Raw genomic sequence first — 23,418 nt, 5'->3', positions numbered from 1 at the left:
AAATTTCATGTCCTGTTTGTTGATTAGACAAATCTCTTCCTAAGGAAATCAGCTGTGGTGGTCTTTTCATTCCCACTTCCATAAACACAATGTTACTCTATAACGCTATTCGGTCAATGTTGAAAAAACAACAACAAAAAAACCCAAAAATGATTTTAAATACTTGTCTTGCATTCTCAATTAGTATAATACAGTTTCAGCACTTCCTGTACTGGACAGCTCCTGGTCGCAATCTGGAAGAAGCTTTTAAAGGCTTTCAGTTTTGGTGTTCTCTGTATAGTCTTGTATAGGAGGAACTAACATAAAGAATAAGAGCTATAATTTTATTAGCAGCAGGTTTCTGTGTAGATTGAAAACAAGACACTTGCTGTAGTCACACTGGCCGACATCTATTAAAGTGTTTGCGCCAGTTTTCTGCCTGACTTCGGCCCGTAAAAGAACGTGCAAACTGCTTGCACATGTATTTATAAAGTGTCTTTTCCAGATTTGTGTCGTGGCTGCACTATAATTGACGCGCCACAAAATTCTTTACATAAGGGGGCGTTCCCATGCAGAGTCCAAAAAAACAGTTGGTGAACACTTCTCAAGCAGTGCAGGGAGCACCAGAATAATGAAGAGTGTGCATCACTTCTGATGAATCTGGCGAACTCTGCACACTTCACAGGCCACACACTACAAGGTCACTTGTAATAGTATATCTTTTTTATAAACACATATCTCTCTATTTTTTTTCATTATTACAAAAATTGACAGAATTACAAAAAATAGTAAACTAAAAAGTAGTTATTATTTCATATTGCATATTGCAGAATACATCCAGTGTTAACACACTTGATCACTGCTGCAGGTGTTAACCCTTTATATGTTGCGTGGGTGCCACCATGTTGGCTGTGATCATTGCTCCCGGTGATGGTGCCATAACAGGCTGGAGTCTGTGTATGACTCCAGGCATTGTCATTTCTGAAGGTCTGCTACAATTTGCTGATGTTAGGGAATGTTAAGCATTGCTGCAGCCCAAAAGTCCCAATATATCAATATATAATAATTGTTATACCTGGAAGTGAACCCCATAACGGGGTCATTTTCCAGCACATAATAATTGAAATAAATAGTGATCTAAAGGTCATGAATTCCCACAAAGTGTATCAATGTATATGTCATCAAATTCTGAAAAGAACAGCACAGCTCCATAAACTAAAGTATGAAAAAGTTATTAGGGACCAAAGATGCCAAAATGAAGATTTTTTTTGTAAAAAAGGTTTTAATCGTTTAAAAATTACATAAATTTGGTATCCCTGTAGTAGCACTAACCCAAAGAATAAAGGGTAGGTGTCATTCAGAGTGAAAGTGAAAGCCATAAAAACAGAGTGCACAAGAAAATGGTGCAAAAGTGAGTTTTTTTGTCAAGTTTTTGGATTTGGAATTTTTTTTACCACTTCCCAGTACAAGGAATGGAAAATTAAATGCAGCAAATATGAAGAAAAATTAGTTACACAGAAAACAGTTATGGATTTTTAAAGAACGGGAGCAAAAAATGGAAGTGCAAAAACAAAATAGGACATCAGAAGGAGTTAAAGGTCTGCACCAGTAACCTGCAACGTAGATGCACCAACAACCCCAGTACAGCGCCAAATACCACCACAGAAAATAGAAATACCACAATACAGCAATAAATACCACCCAGTCAACCAAATTCAGAGCAGACAATTGTAGTGCAGACCCAAGAGAAGACAACTCAGAGCAGATAATAATAATAATGGAGAGACCCCAGAGAAGACAATAATAATACTGGAAGCGATTATTGGATTCTGCCAGCAGGGTGCGGCCTGTATGTCGAGGTCTGTGCACTCTCTTAGATATTTAGTTGAGTTATTGCGTGCTGCACTTTATGTACATGCTCAGTAGTGAAGCTTCTCTGCTAAATATCAAAGGTTGTAAACATATCAGGACTGTAGAATCGGAGTTAAAGTTGGAGTTAGGGAAATTGAGGAGTCAGAAGTTAGAATTTTGACTCCATAGTCCTGGTGATCTACAGCTTTTCTCATGCAATAAAATGGTTAATAAGTGGGCTTAAATAGGTACTCAGTAATGATGTCTGAAACTTTTGCATATAACAGTAAGAAGAAATACATGAAGTTTGCATTGTGCATAAAACATATCTCAAGTAGTGCATACCTCACATACATGCACCAATATATGACGAAAAGTTGCCTGCAAATTGCTAACATAAAGCTTTTGACAATATTCTACAAAATATATGCAAAATACATAACACTTTATGACAGTAACTTAAATAAAAACATGTTATTGATTATTTGGAAATGGGATAACAGCGTGTCTAAGAAAAGTGATAGAGGAAGCTGTTATCTCTATTTTGTTTTAGCATTAAATCAGCTTCTGAACTGTGAGTACCAACCTTTTAGTATAATCCCATACAGCACACTGGGGACTCGATGTGCCCTGTTAGATAGAAAGACATGCTATATTACAAGAATTCATTACAGTTTTAGGATGTATAAAGACATCTGATGTACAAAAAGGGATTTAAAAATGGGCACAAAGTCACAAATTGGCACATTAATCCCTGATAACAGCGAGCACAGTTAGTGACTGAGCCACTATGGGAGCCAAGCAATAATTCAGACTGTGAATTGAATCCTCTACATAACACCTACATTGATTATATGTGATAACTCCACTACGACTAGCTGCTCCACAGGTTTGGTGAGAGGACGGACAGTGACTGTTAGAACCTTAGAACTGACGGCTAAGGAGTTACTTGGAGGAGGTAAGATGAGCCCAAGAGTGCGGTAAAGTACTGCGCCTATCACAAAATATGCAGAGTCTTCTGTATCTGCTGTTCAAAAGCAAAGAAAGATAAGACAATCACATTCATATTCTGTAACCATGGCACTGTATTTGTAAAGCCATACATTTATTCTATGTCTAGTAGCTACCTGCTTGGGGCAAAGTAAGGACTTCTTTGGGAATAAAAAGTTTGTCCTCAGAATTTCTAGCCCAGTCGTTCATCCCGCGGCGCCCTTTCATAGGGAAGTTGATATCACTGGAAACGGCCGAGACTGGTTCCCTCTGGATACTAATTACTGCATGATACATAATATATTTGCATGAGAATCAAGGGACAGCATGTCCTGTCATATACAGTATGTATTAAAATGATTAGCCACATTTTACAAGATGAATTGTCTGTTTAGATGATTGATACTGCAGATAAGACAAGCCATTCTCTGTGATATATATGTTTATATGATATACTGTAAATCTGAATGCCAAATAGTAATGTAGATCATTCCAGGACTCCATGGAGAGACAATGGGAGTCAAGCTCACCACATTCACAAGGGCTAGCTGACAGTTCTACAGTACAAGGATAAGACCTTGTATAGATAGCATGTACTGTATTTATATACAGATCACGACAGTATCCAATTATAAACAGCAATATCTAGAAACACAATTCTGGTGACTTATTAAAGAGGAGTATCTCCGCTTTAATATAATATCAGGATTGCATTTCTAGGTGAAACAGAACCGGAGATATAGATTACAATTTTAAAGTTACAGTAAAAAATATGATTTTTAAATACAGATCTCAATTACTGCTTGTAACTTTGAGTGGATATATCACATTATTAGATATCATAATATATGATATTAGCGTTTCTTCAGTTTAATAGGACATTAGAATTATGTTTCTAGGTGCTATGGTTCAGGAGATATGACCGTTTGAAGAGAGCTCTCCTCTCCAGCCTGGGACTGCTGTTAGGAGGCTGGGGGGATAGGTGCGATGCATTTATTTGGGACTGGCTGTTAGGAGGCTGGGGGTGGCAGGAGGGACTATGTTGGAAAGATTCAGGGAGTACTTTGTAGCCCTGTACTTATGTAGCCCTGTATTTTGGGCAGGTGAATAGTTTTTTTTAACTTTGCTTGTTAGTGGATTTAAGGGTGTTGTCTCGGAATTGAAAAACATCTCTGCTCCCTTCTATATACAGGTAATGCATGGTATTGAAGGTCAGCTACATTAAGTTTTCTACAGCACAAACTGTAGTCAGATGCGGCGCTGTTTGTGGAAGAAAGCATCCATGCCAAATGTCAGACTGACCCTTTTAAATGAGGAGAGGGTGCTTTACACGGGACCGTATGTTAGAGGACAGAGATGTTTTTTCCTATAGAGGGGGCTGGATGATGATGTACATGGAGGCAATCAGCACATGGCAGGTCATACTGATATAGAAGGGGATGTATCATGCGCTGACACATGGTACACCAGTAAAGTATTTGTCACTTCCAGCATGGCCGGAGTGAGACACTATCTCAGTGGAGCTGAGGTGATGAAGACAGAATGTGCCTACTAACAGCTGTATGAGAGATCACTGACATCTAGGGGAAGTCTGCAGGATACAAGAGGAAGGAGCAAGATTCGGGTAACTAATCCAATTGCAAAAGGGCTTAAAATTACCTGCCCTACAACATATCAAAAGTTTTTTGAAATGACGGTTACATTTAAGCTCAGACAAAAGTGTCCACAGATGCTTTAGTTGTATCATTCAGTATGAACCACTGTGATACATTTCTCACGTTTCATCTAGTTCTTAGCTTTCTGAATGTAATCTATATTAGAACTATTAATATATCTGATTAAATATAATAGGGGAGTGTCCGAGATCACAACTGTTCTAGTTGACCATTTTTATTTTTAAAACTTTGGTGACATAAACTCATGGCGACTTGGGTAGTTACAGGGTCTGATTGACCCAAGCAATTATTTGGGACCCCAGAGATCAGAAAGCAGAGAAGGCAATGCAGTTAGCAATACATTTTTATCTTTGCCATTATGAGAAGAACTTTACATTTGTGGTCTGATTGGGGCCTCAGATATACAAATCCACAAGTCAGTGCTTAGCAACACTAAGGTATGGTAAAACTAATGGTACTATATTACCTAAATTCTCTGTGACAATGATGGAACTCTGGAAAGGTTTCAGAGCATCTCCAATCAGGTGGATGTAATCTTCAAGCACCTTCATGAGGAGAACAGAGCCCGGAGCCACCTAGGAGACAAATGTTGCTTTCTTTAATAACATATTATGCTTTCTTCAGCAGATCGAGTGGAAAGATAAAAATGTGCAGTTGGTTGTATCTAGTTCTACAAGAATATTCGAATTGCAAACTATGATTCCTTAAGTAGCTGTGACACTTTTCCAACATATAATTAATTGACAGAATAGAGGATAAGTTACAGACAAAGGCCCCTTTTACACGGCTGAGCTACATGGCTCTCTCCAGCACACGGCTATATGCTTGACCGTGCGGGCATACGTTCGTGTGAAAGAGGCCTAATGGGGTTGTAGACTGCTAGCAGTCTAGCTGTAAGCTCTTCTGCCATTTTTGATTGTTAGATATTAAATGCAGGGACCACACACCCATCATGATCGCACATGGTTTAGCAGTTTTTTTTGCTATCTGGGACACTTCATCATTTCTATTACTCACAGTAAGTTAAATGATATTGAATAAAATAATAACTTGCTTGTCTAGGCCTTCAATTGAACCTTTGGTATAGGAGCTTTACAGTATAAATCTATTCCACAAAAGTCACTGCAACGTTAGCTTTCAGGACTTACTAGTGATATTACTGGACTATTCAAAATGGAATATGAAATTGGTTTTGCATAAATCTTCAAATGTCTTTCAACTATATGTTTGAAGAATTGTACACTATTTAAAGAGGGTGTCACTATTAGTTTATTGCCTCAAGATATAAAAGCTCACATTGCTTTCATTTTTTTTTTTTCAGGAAGCAGAATATCCTTCCCAGCACTTAATTGTATTGACAACATCTTGCTTTGCCCTTGTGTGTTATTCCTTGCTTGTCACACAGATGCACTCATATCCCTCCCCCGGTACAGGCAGACGTCACACATCATAGCTCACTGCTGCATCATCACTGTTCCCCACCTGCTGAGCGTCCTCCCACTTCTCTCTATTATCTGCATCCAGTATGTGGCTGACAGCATGGAAAAACTTCTGTATATGAAGAAAGAAATAGAGATTTAGTAAGGAGGGGAGAAGGAAGGATTGTGCAAGAAGATGAAGATTAAGCAACATTTGATGCAATAAGGCAATGTCAGTTAATAAAAGTCATATTTATACAGATGTAAAATTCCATCATAATATAACATGAATAGAAAAAGAGAGCAAGGAGTGAAAAATGCATGTCTGTTAGGCTATATTCACACTGCAGTTGCCCGCCGTACCGTAGTGCTGCTCACCCCCAGTCCTTTCCATAGGAACATATGGTGCACGGCGCCGTAATACGGGAAAAGATAGGACATGTCCATTGCCGTCTATGGGGGACGTATATCGGCCGTATATATGTCGGCTGTATATACGTCCCCCTTGCGGCAGTCAGCCTAGGTTGTAAGGATACATGGGGCACAGGAGGGCTAGAAAGTATCCTACCATATGTTCATACATATGCCCTACTCTTCCAGCCCTCCCCCCTTAAAGTGATAGGAGGGGCCAACATTGGCAAAAACCAGTATTTTGCTGCTGTGGATGTTCAGGGTGTTTCCCTTGGGATATATAAGGCCTTACATGGACATTCATCTGAGGCTGGGGAAGGACGCAATTCAGTTGCATCTGTCCCCCAAAAGCTATTATGGCCTCCACTGAGATTTTACATCATTCAGCAGGAGGAGACAGGATGGAAAGACGTAGCCTGCTGTGTTTTTCTGAGCAATGTTTCCTGAAGGATCTGTCATATACTGTGTAGATGGATGCAAAAAGTATAAGTACACCTCTGTCTGACAATATACGTCTATGGTTACATGCAGCATATATACTGAGAGCTTTCCTGGTGTATATGTGGAACGTATCCATAAAACCAGATGTGAATGTAGCCTTCCAATGTCCACAGGGAGCAAACTGCATTTAAAAGTGGAAAACAAGTAGGAATCATCAGTAGTGTACTAACACAATTCTTGAGTTGTCTGGGCCCCATTCACTGTCTATAATATGATGTCATCCTCTTTTGGACCTCTGGTTATTTGGTGGGCCAGTCTAATACTTCTTTTTTTTATTATAGTCTATGGACTACGGCTGTACAGAATCAAAAATCGAATACAATGTATATTAAATATTTTGACATGTTATAAGAGTTTATCAATTTTCATTTTATTAACCACTAAGCAGTGAGCACTGTGTATGTACAGTGAAGCTTTGTAAAGGTTGTAGATAGAGAGCTCAGCTTGTATGTAGTAGATGTTTGCTGTATTATTCAGCAGACACCCACAAGCTGGCACAGATTGTGGATGTTGTCCATTTTATTTAATGTGCAGCGCATGTTTGCCACCGTATTGGAAGGAGATCCCTTAGGACTTCACAGGGAGTGATTCACTCCCGACACACGTGTCATGGCTGATAAGAGCTGGCATGCATACCCCAAATTTATTTAAACGTTTTTGCCATTTACCGTAAATATATAACACCTCCAATGGTGGGTATTACTATTACTAAGGTAGATCTGATGGTAGGTTGTCACTTACATCGCTAGACTACTATCTACACTAAACTACAGCTTAACTTACTAATATGATAATTTCTGGAGAGGCTACTGGGGCATGGAGTAGACACTCCGTGGAGCAGGAGCAAAGGCTTCTCCATGGCCTCTGCTGTCCCTGCCTGATAATAAATATGTTTTGGACCGCCCGCTTACTTTAGATGTCAGCGGGAGCAGGTCCGGAGTCTGCAGCAACGTCTTAAGAGCCTTTCACTGGAGACTTTTCAGACCGAGTCACTAAGACGTTAATAGTTTTATGCCTCTTCCACACTACCGTGTGTAATATCTGGACCGCAAAGACATCCATTCACAGTGCCTGGCTGCACTGCATATAGTGTTGTGTTATCCCCTCTATAATGTAAATGGAGTATATGTCTGAGATTAGCAAAATACAAAACTAGAGAAGAATCAGTCACTAAGAATAAGAAGAGTGGTCTCATCCTCCTTTTTTGTGGAGTTGTTGTGTTGTTGCGTCTCCAGCACATAAAAGCGGGTGACGTAGATTCACAATTGTCTGTGCCTCCTAACTGGACATATTGATTTCTCTAAAATTTTATTGACTTTGTGTTGGCTCCCTTAATCATTCTCTCTATCTGTGTACCTTCGTATTTAAGGCTCTTATTGTCAGGAGCAAACAGCATCTAACTTAGATAGCTTCCAGACCGGGCTTAAATAAGGAGGGCGAGGGTAAGACTACACAGCTTGCTGTGATTGATTTAAAAAAAAAGTGAGTGGGAGAAAGCAAGAAAGCAAGCTGGGATACCATGGAAACCCTCACAGTGTCTTTGCCCACACTAAATCATATATAGCTAGCTATGTGTGAATAGCTTTAAAATGAAGATTTATCCAAGAGCAGGCCACAAACACTACAATTTCTTTAGGAGTTTTAGATTTATCAATCTTCATAGCAGATAATTGTTTTATAGAGCCGTTTTAACATTTCCTTGAGGCCCTCCTTCCCATTTGCCTTAGAATATGACTATATGTGCTTTAGAATTAGTTTAACCTCATGGTAGCATCAATCAGCTCTTCATACATTAATTTCTTGCAGAGTCTGGGAAAACAGCCAATTGACAGAAAGAGGAGCTGAAGCTTAAACCTAGGAGGCATGTCTTAGACTTCCTCAAACCATCTCTGTATCTAAGCTGTAGTCACGGCTCTGCCATTATAAAAGTTCAAAGCATTTCAGCCAAACAGCAAGGCCTGGGGACAGGGCCACATCTACCATGAGGGAAATTGAGCAACTTACCTCAGGTGGCAGATTGTGGATTCCCGAGAGGATAGAGTGGCACTGGCTTTGCTACTATCTGCTTCTGCAAATAATCCATTGCATGTGCACCTTTAACTTCTTCATGAACAAGAATTATTATATTAATAACATTTATTTAGAATTAGCTGACAAATAACTACATGTCTTTTTTCCCATTAAAAGTCCTTACGGCACTCAGCAATCTCCGTCAGTTGCATAGAGATGAATGGGGCATAGAGCTGCTCCAGCTAGCTCGTGGTGCTACAAGGGTGCGACAGGGCTACATTGGACATCACTTATACACTGATCAGCAAATTAGCCATCCGCAGAATAAGGCCTAACTTGCTTTGTGGAAAACCCCCTTTAATAGGACACCAAAATTTTGTTTATAGGTGCCATGGTTCTGTAGTTATGAGTGTTTTAAATTTGACACTGCCATCTCAAATACTGGGGGGGGGGGGTTGTTAAAAATGTATTATTGTATTATGTCCGCAATTTGTTTTCCCATTTATTAGTCTGAAGATGAACTACAGATCAAAAACAACTCAAATGGTAGTGGCCCAGATTTATTGAAGCACCTGCACCAGTTTTCTGTCGCACTTTGCTTGTTCTTTTTTAGTGCAAACTACTTGCACATGTATTCAAGAAGTGTCCATGAAAAATTTGTGTCGCTGCTGAATTATTCCTGACGCAAATTTCGGAACTGAAATGGCAATAGACTCAGCTGCGTGGACCACATGCCCCCAGGATTTGAAGCTGAACGCTGGCAGGGAGCCAGGTAAAGTTTAATCTAATTTATTTCATTAACCATAAAAGTTACAGAATTTGCAAAAAACGTTTTACATTATGCTTCACTGTCTCTGTAGGAACCTTAGCACTATTGTAAGCAGCCGCCTGATGACAGGTTCTCTTTAAGAAAAATAACAGTTAAAAATTGAACAAAATGGTTTGTGGAAGATTAGGAAAAGAGGGCAAGAGAATAATGAGAGCGAGCAGCCTGCAAAGCACCGTGTGCTGGCCGTAATATCACATTATACACAACATGAGCTCTGTTAACAAGCAAAAGAGCCTTTTATGTGTGTGCTACAACTCACTGTGACAGCACTTACAGGCTCCGTCTGAATGTTACGCATGGAAATACAAGTCTGCTTCTACAGCAAGGCTCAAGGTAAAATGTATAACAGACAGGAGGACATGAAGAGCCGTTGGGTGAAAAAGCAGGGGTGGCCGCTATGTTATCACTCACATGTGATAAAGAAATAAAGGAAAAAGCAAGAGAAGGAATCAATGGGAGTTAATAGCAAAAAGTCAATGCCGTTATAGAGAAACACTGGGGCACATTTACTTACCCGGCCCATTCGCGATCCAGCGGCGCGTTCTCTGCACAGGATTCGGGTCCGGCTGGGATTTAAGATGGTAGTTCCTCCGCCGTCCACCAGGTGGCGCTGCAGCGCCGAAAATAATCTTAACGCCCCGGAATGCACCATCCCATAGAAGGTGAAGGTGAGCGCTCCCCAAGCGACACATTTTCGGTTTTTAAATGCGGCGGTTTTTCCGAATACGTCGGGTTTTCGTTCGGCCACGCCCCCCGATTTCTGTCGCGCGCATGCCGGCCCCGATGCGCCACAATCCGATCGCGTGCGCCAAAAACCCGGGGCAATTCATGTACAAGCGGCGCAAATCGGAAATATTCGGGTAACACGTCGGGAAAACGCGAATCGGGCCCTTAGTAAATGACCCCCACTGTGTACTGAGTTGCCAGTCAATCTAGGCAGACTTTATGACTGCCATAACATGGTTGTCTGTTTTTTAATCTTCTTATGGTCTCAAATTTTTCATATGGTAAGGACACAAATTGAGCTCTTGACACATCAAACATTAGTTTACTGAAAAACTCTTAGGCTCCTTTCACTTGATGGCATTGCACCGCCCATAGGAGAAGCGAGGCACGTCTGTACTTAAGGGGGAAGATAGAGCCAGCTCTACCCCCCACCCCCTGTACGGCACTGTGGGTAATACACCAATCAAAGTGGATGGACTTATTGCCCGTTGAAAGGAATGGGAACGTATGCAACCTGTACCGCAACGATACAGTAAGGGTTGCAGAGGGGCGTTTTCACATGTTTGTGTAAAAAAACGGCTTTACCTTTTATAATCTTATCCTGGTTTGGGGTTGAAAAACTTCATCAAAAACCCAACTGCATCTTGCTTTAGGGAACCCAAAGCTTCAATCATACAGTCCAGTTTTTTGCACCTGTACTTTCCATTTATAGCAGTAGCAAGTATATGCCGCCCCACAATTATCGGTATTCACACTTCTATTTCCCTTAGCTTTAAATAGAAAGTGCAGATGTAGCCGTAGAAATTACTGCATTCACATGCCCCCAGGCCACACAGTAAACAGGGAAGCAACTTTATAGCACTTATGGAATGTGCTCTAATTCAAGAATTTACCATGAGTTTACCATCCATTTTGTGTAAGTGGGATGTAATCCCTGTTTTATATACCTATGCATACACTTACCTGAATGGCCTCTATAGATGGGATGTAGGTTGCTCTCTTATATGTATCAGTTACATTGCGCAAAATCTCAACACAGAATAGGAGGTCACCACTGTAGTAGTTTTTAGTTGACACCAACTCCAGCATACTTTGTACAACTTGCGTCATCCCTTGTCCTGCTAGTAATCTCTGTCCTTTTGCCAAATGTTCACGGAGCTGTAGTACAAAATAGAGTACATTTACAATCTTAAAGGATATGGGTATCTTTGCACCATTTTTTGCTTCCAAAATGCAAAATTAGCAAATTGTGAATGACTTTTTTTATAACTATCCAGTTGCTTTTGACTAAGAAACGAAAGCACACATCTCCTTTCTGTATGTGCTGCCCCTTCTATCCTAATAGATGGTTGTTTGGCCTGGGGAAGAGACCAATTTCTTCAGGTATGGCAGATGTACAGTACACACAAGGCAGTCTGCACAAAGCAGGATCACAAAGGTTTACACAAAACACAATGTTGGTACAGGAAAATCTTTGCTCATGCACAAGATCTACTGAAGAGATATCCTGGAGTCACCAACCCTTATTCAGTGATTATTCAACGATAGTCATTGCTATTGTATACACACTGTACATGCTTTATCATTAAGGCTAAGTTCACATTTTTGCTGTCTCAGCATTCTTAGTAGTAGAATTAGTAGGAAATGTTGGATGAAAAAGTCCTTGTAAAATAATGGACACTTAATCGAACCCCAACGTCTTGGGCACATTTGGGTATCCATTATGCCTTTCATTGGGGCTTTCGAGATGTATCAGTTCTGCTCCTACAATGGAGCATTTAGATAGATCAGAATCCTGCTATGTTCCACAAGGACACCTGTCAATCTATCTTTACATCTATATTCCTAAACCTCAAGACACATTATTTAAAAAAAAAAATCTTTAACCGCAAATGGCTTTAAAACATTGTGTGTAGCTATAAACTTGCCAATTCTGTGCAAGTGATTTGCCTGGTTCTAAATTTGGAAAACACTCTATTCCTGGGATAAACTTGGCTCAGTAAATTACTAAGGCTTTTTATGTGAGCTGATTAATGAGGCCCAGGTTAACTCACAAAAAGTGCCAAGTCTGGTAACAGACAAAAACAGCAGCATAAAATGAATTACACTGATGTCCTCATAAATTGAGAAATTAGCATACTTTCTAGCCATCATGAAGCATTTCTGTACCTAACCGCCTGCAAAAGTGTGATTATAATCAATACAATTTACTCTTTTCAAGCAGTGACAGATTTACATTTCACGAGATTGCAGACACAGAACTTTTGCCATGTTAAACCTTGGCCATCAGCTGACCCCTCTACTAACCACGCCAATTCATTATACGTTTTGGAGAGGTTTCACAGTATTTTAGACCAACAGCAAATATACTGAATATAAATAATGTCCTTCTCCTGGTGACCAGTTTGATGACCATTTAGATGATATGATTGTCCACTAACTTATATGAATCTGACATTAGTATAAATATTAATTCACAAGTAAAGAAAATGAAATACGTTTTAAGATGCAATTGTTCCAGTTGCAGTTTCCTTTACAATTGGTATAAAATAAATGTTGTGAAAAACACATACAATGATATAATAATATTTGCCTTTTCTGCACTAGAGTTCTGGTCTTAAATTAACCCATGCCATATTCACAGAATTTTTATATTCGTCGTATTTCTTTGCTTGGCTTCATCCCACATTTCTGACTGCATGGACCACAAATTATAAGGTAGGTTCTATTCCCGCCTGTCTTTGCAGCCAGGGCAGTGATTTTCTATTGACAAACATGCCCCAAACTTTGAATATATGTTCCAAAGGAAATCCATTTTATGTTACAAAGGAAATCTACTTTAGGAGTAGTATTGGAATAAGGTAACAGCTTTATCACAATCTACATGTGAAGCCTTAAAGGGGTGTTAACATTTTCCAATATACTTTCTATATCAGATCCTCATGGTTTTCCAGAGCTCTGCTTGCTGTCAATCTATTGAAAGCTCTGTTGTTTACTTCCACTGAATAGAAATCTGTCCCTGGTCATGTGATATCACACAAGTGCACAGCTCGAGTATTCAGGGCTGTGTCTTATAAGGATCTATGCACCTGTGTGACTTTACATGACCATTGACAGGTTTTTATCCAAATGAAGTAAAAAATGAAGCATTCTATAGAATGACAGAAAGCAGAGATCTGGAAAACGGTGAGGAATTAATACAGAAAGTATGTTGACATTTTTTCAAACTTTTCAGTATACAAACTATCAATTATTTGCAGTGGACAAGGTGTAGGTTCTGTTTGGTTCTCAAAATGTATAATGCTATAACAATTTTTTTTTTTTTTTTGGGGGGGGGGGGGGATGAACATCTCACCCAAATAAATGGTGGTATTTACTGTGTCATAAGCAGCCGCCAATACACACTCAACCACAGCTAGGACTAAGAACATGGGAAAGCGGGATTTTAATTAAATAGCACATGGTGATTAAGCAGACGACCATCCTTTAGTATTTCTCCACAGTTTGAGTCAGAATTTTTAATCAAACCCCATGGAGACTTCTATACAAATGCAAACCTGGTCATTACGCCAACACTGTATTTGTCTCATAGTCCAGAATGCAGTCCATGCTGACAATGGCCAGTCATGATCATTTGGCAGTCATCAATGTAACAGTTCAATTAACACTGCACAAAATTACTCTGAAAGCTTTTGTAGTTTTAACAAGCAAAGTAACCCTTTCAAGGCTTTTGCCTCTCAACATTACATTACTGTCCTGCATGTTGAGTTTATTAAAAACCATAAAACACTATTAGTGATGTACTGGCTGGTCAACTGAGCCCTTCTAGCTAGAGTCTTAGAGTAATTAGATGTGCATCTAGCCATTCCATCAACTCATACAATGTTAAAAAGTAACAGCAGCTAGAGCAATCCATCACAGCAACATGATGAATTCAGCATGACATAAATTAAAGCACTCCAAAACTAATGTCATATTCCCAACATCAGAATAATAGCTTTGAAGGTTGCCCTGACACCCACACACCGACTTGTGTATTGTATGCATGTACCAGGCTTAATTTATTCATGATTGCTTCGCTCCTGATTCTGAATGACTTGAGTGTTATATATACAGTATGTACAGCTTACCTACTGCTGAAAAGTCATTTACATAGTTTTCTTCCATATACATATATTTATAGTTTTATAAGCCACATTCAAAAATCTGACTCCTATTCTATGAAGTATGGAAGCTAACAGAGCTCTCATATTAAATAAAAGCTCTATGGAGAAGCAGTGGATGAGTCACAGCAGCTGGGTCTCTACCCAATAGCTCCATGACAATAAAATGCCAGTTCAATTCCGCACCATATATTTAAGAAAATCTACAATTTGCTTTTATTCATTACTAGCTGTAGCTCCCGGCGTTGCCCGGGATAGTAAATAACTCCTCTTAGCTATAACAAAATAGAATTGGTTAACAAAAAATATTTTATATCTATTTATGTATCTATCTTTCTGTCTCCCACTCACTCTCCCTATCTGTTTTTCTATCACTCAGTCTCTCTGCCTGTCTCTCACACTCAATGCCCATCTCTCTGTCACTCACTCACTCTCCCTGCCTGTCTCTCTGTCTCTCACTCTCTCTTTGCCTGTCTCTCTGTCACTTACTCTTCCTGCCTTTCTCTCAATCTCCCTGCCTGTTTCTCTGTCACTCACTCTCTCTCCCTGTCTCTCACTCTCCCTGCCTATCTCTCCCTGTCTCTCACTCTCCCTGCCCTTCTCTCACTCTCCCTGCTTATCTCTCTGTCTCTCACTTTCCCTTCCTATCTCTCTGTCACTCACTCCCCCTGCATTTCTCTCACTCTCCCTGCCTGTCTCTCTGTCACTCACTTCCTTTCCCTGTCTCTCACTTTTCCTGCCTGCCTGTCTGTCTCTATCCCTATCCATATTGCCTCACACATAATTTGTCTTATGCTTATTGCCTTTAGTGACCAATCAAAGCTCAGAGCTCATATTAATGACCTGCGGCAGAATTGCAACCAATCACGGCTCAGCTTCTAACTGCCACAGTAGTAGCAGACAATAGCTCCTGTATATAGTAGTTATTAAGTGTATTTTGCAAAACGCAGGGTAAAATTCTGACTCAAAACCTAGTCTATGATGTTCCCTGAGTCAGAGAGTGGCTGTGAAAAATTTGGTGATTGTAAACGCAATGGTGCGGATTCCTTTAGCCGACATAAATACATACATACACACACACATAAACTCAGCTTTGTATATTAGATGAACCAAACACACTTTGAGAATGCTGTAGCAACAATGGTAGAGTTACATATATTGTTTAATCCCTGAACTGAGCAGATTTGCTGAAAAAATACTGCTAAAATTATGATAATGAGGCTCTGTCACTCCTTTCTGCACAGTTCAGGAAGCTCCGTGAAACACAGCAGCCAGTATGGACCCAGCTTTCCCAAGGCCCTGAATTCTATACTTGTTTTTGGGAGCAAAACCACTCGGATTAGGGATTAAACAAGATATCTTTCTGCATCAGTGTAGCTACAGCATTTCCAAGGTATGTTTGGTTCACAATGCATAAAAACAAATGGTGGATTTGCTTTAAATATGTAAGGCCACCCATTGGTTATGTTTATGCCATGTCAAGGGTTTGTAAGCATTAACCCCTTAGCGCTCTGCTCCGTAGCTGTACTGCGCTGAGTCCCGCGAATAGCGCTCAGCGCAGTACAGCTACTGCGCAGAGACGATACCAGTTCAGCACTGCACAGCAGCCGAACCGGCATTGGGGGTCGCGGGATATCAGCGGTAATCTACTGCTGACATCCCCGGCTAACACCCGCGGTCGGAGTGGGCTCCGATCGCGGGTGTTTAACCCATTAAATGCCGCGGTCAACATGACCGCCACATTTAACATGCCTTCTGGGGGTCTTTACCCCACGATCGCGCCCCCGCGCCGTTTTTGGGGGCGCCGATCGCTGCTATGGCACCTCTGGGGTCCGATTAGGACCCCAGAGAAGCCTGAAGGCAGTGCCTTTAAGATGGCGTCTGTGACATCATCTTAAAGGAAACCTACCATTTCAAATGGTAGGTTTAAGCTGCAAACACCGAGCACCAGCTCAGGGTGAGCTGGTGCCGGTGCTTAGTTTCGTTAGTGTTAAAACTTTTAACACTTTTTAACATTTATAGAATAAACTGCTTCGGCGCTGCGTGCGCACGATCGTGCGCGCGCCTACATAGGAAATGCCGCTGGCGTTGCGCGCGCACGGCCACGCGCAGCGCCGAAGCGGCTTCTGCTATAAAGTTTAAAAAGTGTTAAAACCGCGATACCGCAGTTTTAACACTAACGAAACTAAGCACCGGCACCAGCTCACCCTGAGCTGGTGCTCGGTGTTTGCAGCTTAAACCTACCATTTGAAATGGTAGGTTTCCTTTAAAGGGCAAAGTGTCAGCCTATGCATCTGCATAGGCTGGCACTGCTAATACCCTGCAATACATGAGTATTGCAAAGTATTATCATGAACAAGCAATCAGATGATTGTTTGTTCATATCCCATGGTGGATCAAGTAAAAAATGTAAAAAAAAATGTTTTTCAATACAAAATAACTTTATAAATCGCTAAAAATGCCCATAAGCCCCAAAACATATAAAGAGACATATAATGCTCAAAAAAGTCTAAATCATAACACAAACCGCACATATATAGTATCACTGCGTCCGTAACAATCCATAGAATAAAACAAAATAACTATTGAACCCATATGATGAACGGCATAAAATAAAAACTTTAAAAACCCGCCAAAAATTATGATTTTTACCTATTATATCCCACTAAAAATGCAATAAAAAGTGATCAACAAAACATATGTACTCCAGAATGATACTTTTGCAAAGTACTACATGTCCCACAAAAAAGCAAGCCATCAACCAGCTCTGTAGCCGAAAACGTAACAATGTTATGCCACTTGGAAGACGGCGATGCAAAAATGATAGATTTTTCCCCACATTAGGGTTTTATTTGGCAAATTTAGTAAAACATAAGAAAAAATATTCATGTCTGGTATCCCTGTAATCGTATCGACCCATAGAATAAAGATAACATGATTATTAGGCTATACGGTGAACACGAAAAAAAATAAAAATTAAGTAAAAATTCCAGTACAGAATTGATGCTTTTCTACTCATGACCTCAAAAAAAGTTCCCAAATTTTCAACAATAGGTGATACCAACCCCAAAATGGTAACACTGGAAAAAGCATCTCATCCCGCAAAAAAAAATGCCGTCACATGGCCCAAATAATGGAAAAGCGAAAATTTTATAGCTTTCAAAAGGGGGCAACGAGAAAACTAAAATCCTGGCAGCTGCAGGGCTCCTTCCCTTCTGCGCCCCGCTGTGCCCCCATAAAACAAGTACGGTCACATGTGTGGGGTCTCTGTACTCAGGAGAAATTGTAGAACAAATTTTATGGTGGGTTTTCTCTTTTTATCTTTTGGAAATGTGTAAATTTTAGGGCTAAATGAACGTATAACCGTCAAAATTTGACCATTCTAAATTTCACTGCCATTTTGATTCAATTACTATGAAGATCTCAAGGGGTTAACAATCTTCGTAAATGCTGTTTCTGATAGCTTGAAGGGTGCAGATTTGAAAATGGGTTGGTTATATAGGGTGGTTTTAATGCTAAATATGTAAAATTTAATTTCAAACAGTATTTATCCCCAAAATAGTCAATTCTGAAAATACGGAAAATCGCTATTCGATTTGTAAGCCGCATAACGTCAAAATAAATTATCCAGACATTTCAAAAATTATGAAAAAGTAAAGTAGACATATGGCAAATGTTATTCGGCAAGTTATTTAGGTGGTAAATCGATGATTTCGAATTACGAAAATGGCAAATTTTTCTAAAAATTCATCATTTTTTTCTTTTTTTTGTAAATAAACGCAAAACTTATCAGCCAAAATTTACCACCATCTCAGAATCGCTTTGATAAGTAACAGTGTTCAAAAGTTATAACCATATAAAGAGACGCAGGTCAGAATCCAAAAAATGGGACTGAGCCTTAAGCTACAAAATGGCTGCGTCCTTAAGGGGTTAAAGAGGACCTGTCTACTAAAGTAAGCAGCTCCTTGTGCTTGATCAAACGCTGCAGTTTTACAGTGATAGCGTTACAGGAAACCTTCGGTAATGCTATCAAACACTGCGGCGGGGTACAGTGTAATCATCGGACAGCTTGGGGCGTTGGGGCGTGGCTAGGGGCGGTGACTACCGGCCTATGGAGCTAGCGGGGCAGTCCGGGGAAGAAGCAGCGCCTCGGACCGCCCCCTCATGAATACATCGGACAGCTTTGCGAGCTGTCCGATGATTACACTGTACCCCGCCACAGTGTTTGATAGCGTTACCGGAGGTTTCCGGTAACGCTATCACTCTAACACTGGGGCGTTTGATCGAGCACTAGGAGCTGCTTACTTTAGTAAGCAGCTCCTAGTGCCGCTAAATTAGGTGACCGGTCCTCTTTAAAGAAAATCTACCATCAAAAGAAAATCTACCATAAACTAGGGACACTCACTCATGGATCAGGCATTGTGACAATGGTCATCTTCCTATATTTGTTATCCATGACCTCCTTCCTTCCAAAATTTACTTTTAAATTATGCTGCTGCAAGCTTACACAGAGAGAGGATGAGGGAGAGAGCTGGGGGAGGGTGAGACATGTCCTGCTCAGGGTAACAATGAGTGAAAAGAAACCATTAGACTCATTAGCATGATTTTAAAAGTTCAGTTTAGGAGGAAGGAGGACATAGAAAATTTAAGAAAATTACCACAATCACAGTGCCTGGATCTATGAGTAAGTGTCCCTGGATTATCATTATCATGATTTTGATGGTATATTTTCTTTTATTTGATGTGCAGGGTTAATAAATTATTGGCCACTAGTAGAGGGTCACAGGCTGGTTGACATGATTTATATATAGAGGCGGTCACCTATTTAAGAACACTCAACTTACATACGACCCCTAGTTACAAACGGACCACTGGATATTGGTAATTTATTGTACTTTAGTCCTAGGCTACAATAAACAGCTATAACAGTTATCACAGGTGTCTGTAATGAAGCTTTAGTGTTAATATTGATTCTTATGACAACCCAACATTTTTAAAATCCAATTAACACAGAGACCAAAAAAGTTCTGTCTGGGATTACAATGATAAAATAAACAGTTCCGACTTACATACAAACTCAACTTAAGAACAAACCTACAGACCCTATCTTGTATGTAACCCGGGGACTGCCTGTACTGTAACAATCAGCAGCACTTTGTATCATAAGATATAAAATATTTTTGGAGCATAACTACAGATCTTCACATGGCACACACTAGCTTTTCATTGACTGATACATGGCCATTTTCATGCTGTACAGTACATTGGTGGTAATAACCCATGTAGAACACAAACAATACCTAATATTGCATAGGTCCACTTGATGCTATCACAACAGCTCTTTCCATTTTAGATATGGACTCCTAAAGGTCTACGTAGGTGTTTTGTGATATCTGGCACCAAGATGCTAGCAGTACATCCTTTGGTTCAATACATTTCAAAAGATCTTAATGCAACTACAAGTCAGTGATCCTTAGGCTCCCCTGGCTCAATTTGGCAGAGTTTGTTACATTGTAAACACATTGTGAATGTAATAAAACATGTTTACAAGAAGTTCACATCTAATCTACATAACATTTATATAGCTTTAACATAATGTTTACGTAAGCATGTTTTAAACACAAGGCTAACACAATGTTAATGTATTGTAAATGCAACCCAAACACATGCGAATGTGACCTTAGTCGTTCACTGTTCGCACCTTAGCCCACCCAAAAGACCTTCTGTTTTGGAGCCCGAATCGCGTTTTTCCGACGGATTTTCAGAAAATTTCCGATTTGCGTTGATTTTCCCTGAATTGCCCTGGGATTTTGGCGCACACGATCGGATTATGGCGCATCAGCGCCGGCATGCACACGACGGAAATTGGGGGCGTGGCCGTATGCAAACCCGCCGCATTAAAAAAAAAATGTTGCTTGACACGCGCTTACCTGCACCCACGATAGGACGGTGAACTTCAGTGCATTCCGATGAACTTCAGCGTAGTAGCGACACCTAGTGGACGTCAGAGGAACTACCTTAGTGAATCCTGGCAGAACCCGAATCCTCCGCAGAGAATGCGCCGCTGGATCGTGAATGGACCGGTTAAGTTAATCTGCCCCAGTAAGTTTTATGAATATATTTTGTCGGAGATGCAATGACTACTATGACTCGATAACAAACATCAAGAAGCTCATTTTAGAGATTATCATCCACATACAGGCTCTCATTAATTCCACTGAAGCATCAGTTCCGACCAAACCTAAATAAAAGGCTCCTCTCTGATTTTGTTGGAGAAGTATAACACAACATATTGTTTCCTATCCTCCATCTGGCTAATTGTGGCCCATCATTGACTATTACATTGCAGACCCTATCATCTGAAGACAGGGAAACCTAGCTGAGGAAAAGATCCCCTGTCTAGATGCTGTTTTAATGACACATAACAGACCCATTATTACAAAACCCAGTTTTAACCCCTTATGTTTCAACATAACAAGCAATCTTGCAACATAAAAGGTCTCAGTCTATACTTTAATTGGAAAAGCAGTAATATTCTTACACAGGGCATAAGAATTCTGAGATTTTACTCCCTAGCGGTCCTTGCCAACACATCACAACCTATCTAGTTTGAATGACTGTACAAGTCATTTATCAGAATTCCCTTATTATGTATTAGGCCCAGACATGGCTTGGGTGCCAGTTTTGTGCAGTTGCGTTTATTTCTAAACCAAACTCACTGCAACTGCAATTAATTGGTAGCACACCATGGATAATATTATGTACCAACGGGGAACCTGTCAGCAGAAATTAACCTGATAAACCACTACCAGTATGTTGTCAAGCAGCCAAACAACTTACAGATCATATTTCTTTCATGCCCCAGTGTGGTGGAATCATTGAGAAAATGTACTTTGAAGTGAGATTTAAATTGGTTGTATAAACTCCAGGAGGTGGAGAGTTTAATACTGAAGTCATGCTCTCTCTTCTTTAGAAAGCCCCATTTCACTGTAACTGATGGTTCTTCATCAAGAGACATCCTTAATTAGATTTGCTGAAGTCTGATGCATGATGTCAATCTCAAAGGAGGAGGCATTCAGAGTTCCCCACCTTGACTTCAGTGCTAAAAACTCCTCCTCCTTGCCATTACACAACCAATTAAAGCTCACTTCAAAGTAGATTTTCTGGATGATGCCACTGCACTGGGCCATGAAAGAAACACTACCTAGAGGGTGTTATGCTGCTTGACAATATTCTGGAAGTGGTTTATTAGCTGATGACAGGTTCCCTTTAAATATGTATTCCATAATACACTAGTTCATCAAGATATCTGTATGCGTATAGTGTTTGGCCAGTTTTTGAGATCTTTAAGGGCAAGTGTACTCAGGCCCGGCTATGAAGTACAGATGTGGCCAAGGAAACATGCATGAATCAAAACTGTTAGGCCCCTTTCACATTTGCGATTTTTACACGCTTGTTCTGCACGTGCTTTTGACGTGCAGAACTTGCATTGCACTCTGACCCTTTGTAATCAACAGGCTTTTTCAGACTTTTTTTCAGCATTTTTTTAATGCACTTTTTTTAACGCTCGTTTAAATCTCAGCATGCTCTACTTTGCAAGTCACATGCGTGAAAAACGCACCATACAAGTCTAGAGATGCATCAAAAACACATTGCACTCTGAGACACATGCAAGTGCAATGCGTTTTTCACGCATCAATTGCCATAGAAAAGATAGACCTCAGTCCTGAGTCCTTTTAACACGCGTTATCTGCGCGTGAAAAACACAATGAAATTGCATTGAAGATGCATTGAAAACGCACATGAAAAACTGAGACACTGAACAAACTCTGACTGAAAACTGATTGAACTCTGATTCAAAATGTCAGTTTTTCACTGAACAAACCCGGATCAGACTCTGATGTGATCTGCAATGCAAGTGTGGATAGGGCCTTAGGCTGCATTCACACGAATGTGTGATTTCTCCAGTCCCGTATTTCCTTGCTGTATGGGACCGTATATATGTGACTTTTTTTATCCATATGCAGCTCGTATTTAATCCATATTTATACTTCCACACAGATTTCTAAGGACATACGGAACTGAAATACGGGAGAAGGGAGATAGGACATGCTTTATACTTTTAAATGCCTTGTATATGGTAGGGTAAATGGTTTGACGTATTGTCCATTAAAATTAATGTGGCCGTATGTAACCCGTAAAAAACAGTATGGTACGGGTAGCATTCGGCCATTTTCATATGTTCGTGTGAATGCAGCGTTAGGATCTGTGGGGATTTGATCAGGCGCAAGTTGCTGACATCCACCCAACTAGATTATCTGTTAATAGCTCTGTAAACCAAAGTATAAAAAAGCGCCAGAAGAAGGCAAAATCCCCCCCCCCAAATTTTTGTACAGGAGGTTTTAATTTTTGTAAATGTATGAAAACATTATAAAACCTATACAAATTTGGTGTCCCCGTAATCATACCGACCCAAAGAATAAAGCAGACATGTCATTTGGGACATACAGTGAAATCTGTAAAATCCAAGCCCACAATAATACGGTACAAATGCGTTTTTTTTACCAATTTCACTGCATTTGGAATTTTTTTCCCGCTTCCAAGTACACAGCATTTTTTTCCCGCTTCCCAGTACACGGCATGGAATATTAAATTTATTTTGAAGTGTAATTTGTTATGCAGAAAATAACCCATCACACAGCTCTGTACATGGATAAATAAAAAAGTTATAGATTTTTGAAGGTGAGGAGTGAAAAATGAAAACGCAAAAATGAAAAAGGGCTGTGGTGGGAAGGGGGTAAGATGGTGCACTTTTGGTGCAAATAAACTCCAGTCCCAAGAACTTGCAGGAAAAAGAAGGATGC

At 40.1% G+C, this 23,418-nt stretch overlaps 1 protein-coding gene across 9 annotated transcripts in view; it reads right to left on the bottom strand.

Annotated features, from left to right (window-relative positions):
• Positions 1-23,418, bottom strand: part of ADGRB2 (adhesion G protein-coupled receptor B2) — a 300,446-nt gene that overhangs the window by 37,166 nt on the left and 239,862 nt on the right. For 7 of the 9 annotated variants that reach the window (XM_072136618.1, XM_072136615.1, XM_072136617.1 and 4 more), the window contains 6 exons: positions 11,355-11,549; positions 5,979-6,047; positions 4,963-5,071; positions 2,958-3,104; positions 2,676-2,857; positions 2,417-2,460 (listed from right to left, as the gene is read on the bottom strand). In XM_072136618.1, the coding sequence (XP_071992719.1) occupies positions 2,417-2,460; positions 2,676-2,857; positions 2,958-3,104; positions 4,963-5,071; positions 5,979-6,047; positions 11,355-11,549 (746 nt within the window). The remainder of the gene's footprint in view (positions 1-2,416; positions 2,461-2,675; positions 2,858-2,957; positions 3,105-4,962; positions 5,072-5,978; positions 6,048-11,354; positions 11,550-23,418) is intronic. The other 2 variants (XM_072136616.1, XM_072136622.1) reach the window with 1 other exon arrangement.

This window comes from Engystomops pustulosus, chromosome 2 (assembly GCF_040894005.1).
Source record: "Engystomops pustulosus chromosome 2, aEngPut4.maternal, whole genome shotgun sequence".
NCBI classification, from domain to species: Eukaryota; Metazoa; Chordata; class Amphibia; order Anura; family Leptodactylidae; genus Engystomops; species Engystomops pustulosus.
This window is presented reverse-complemented; position numbering and strand designations above follow the sequence as displayed.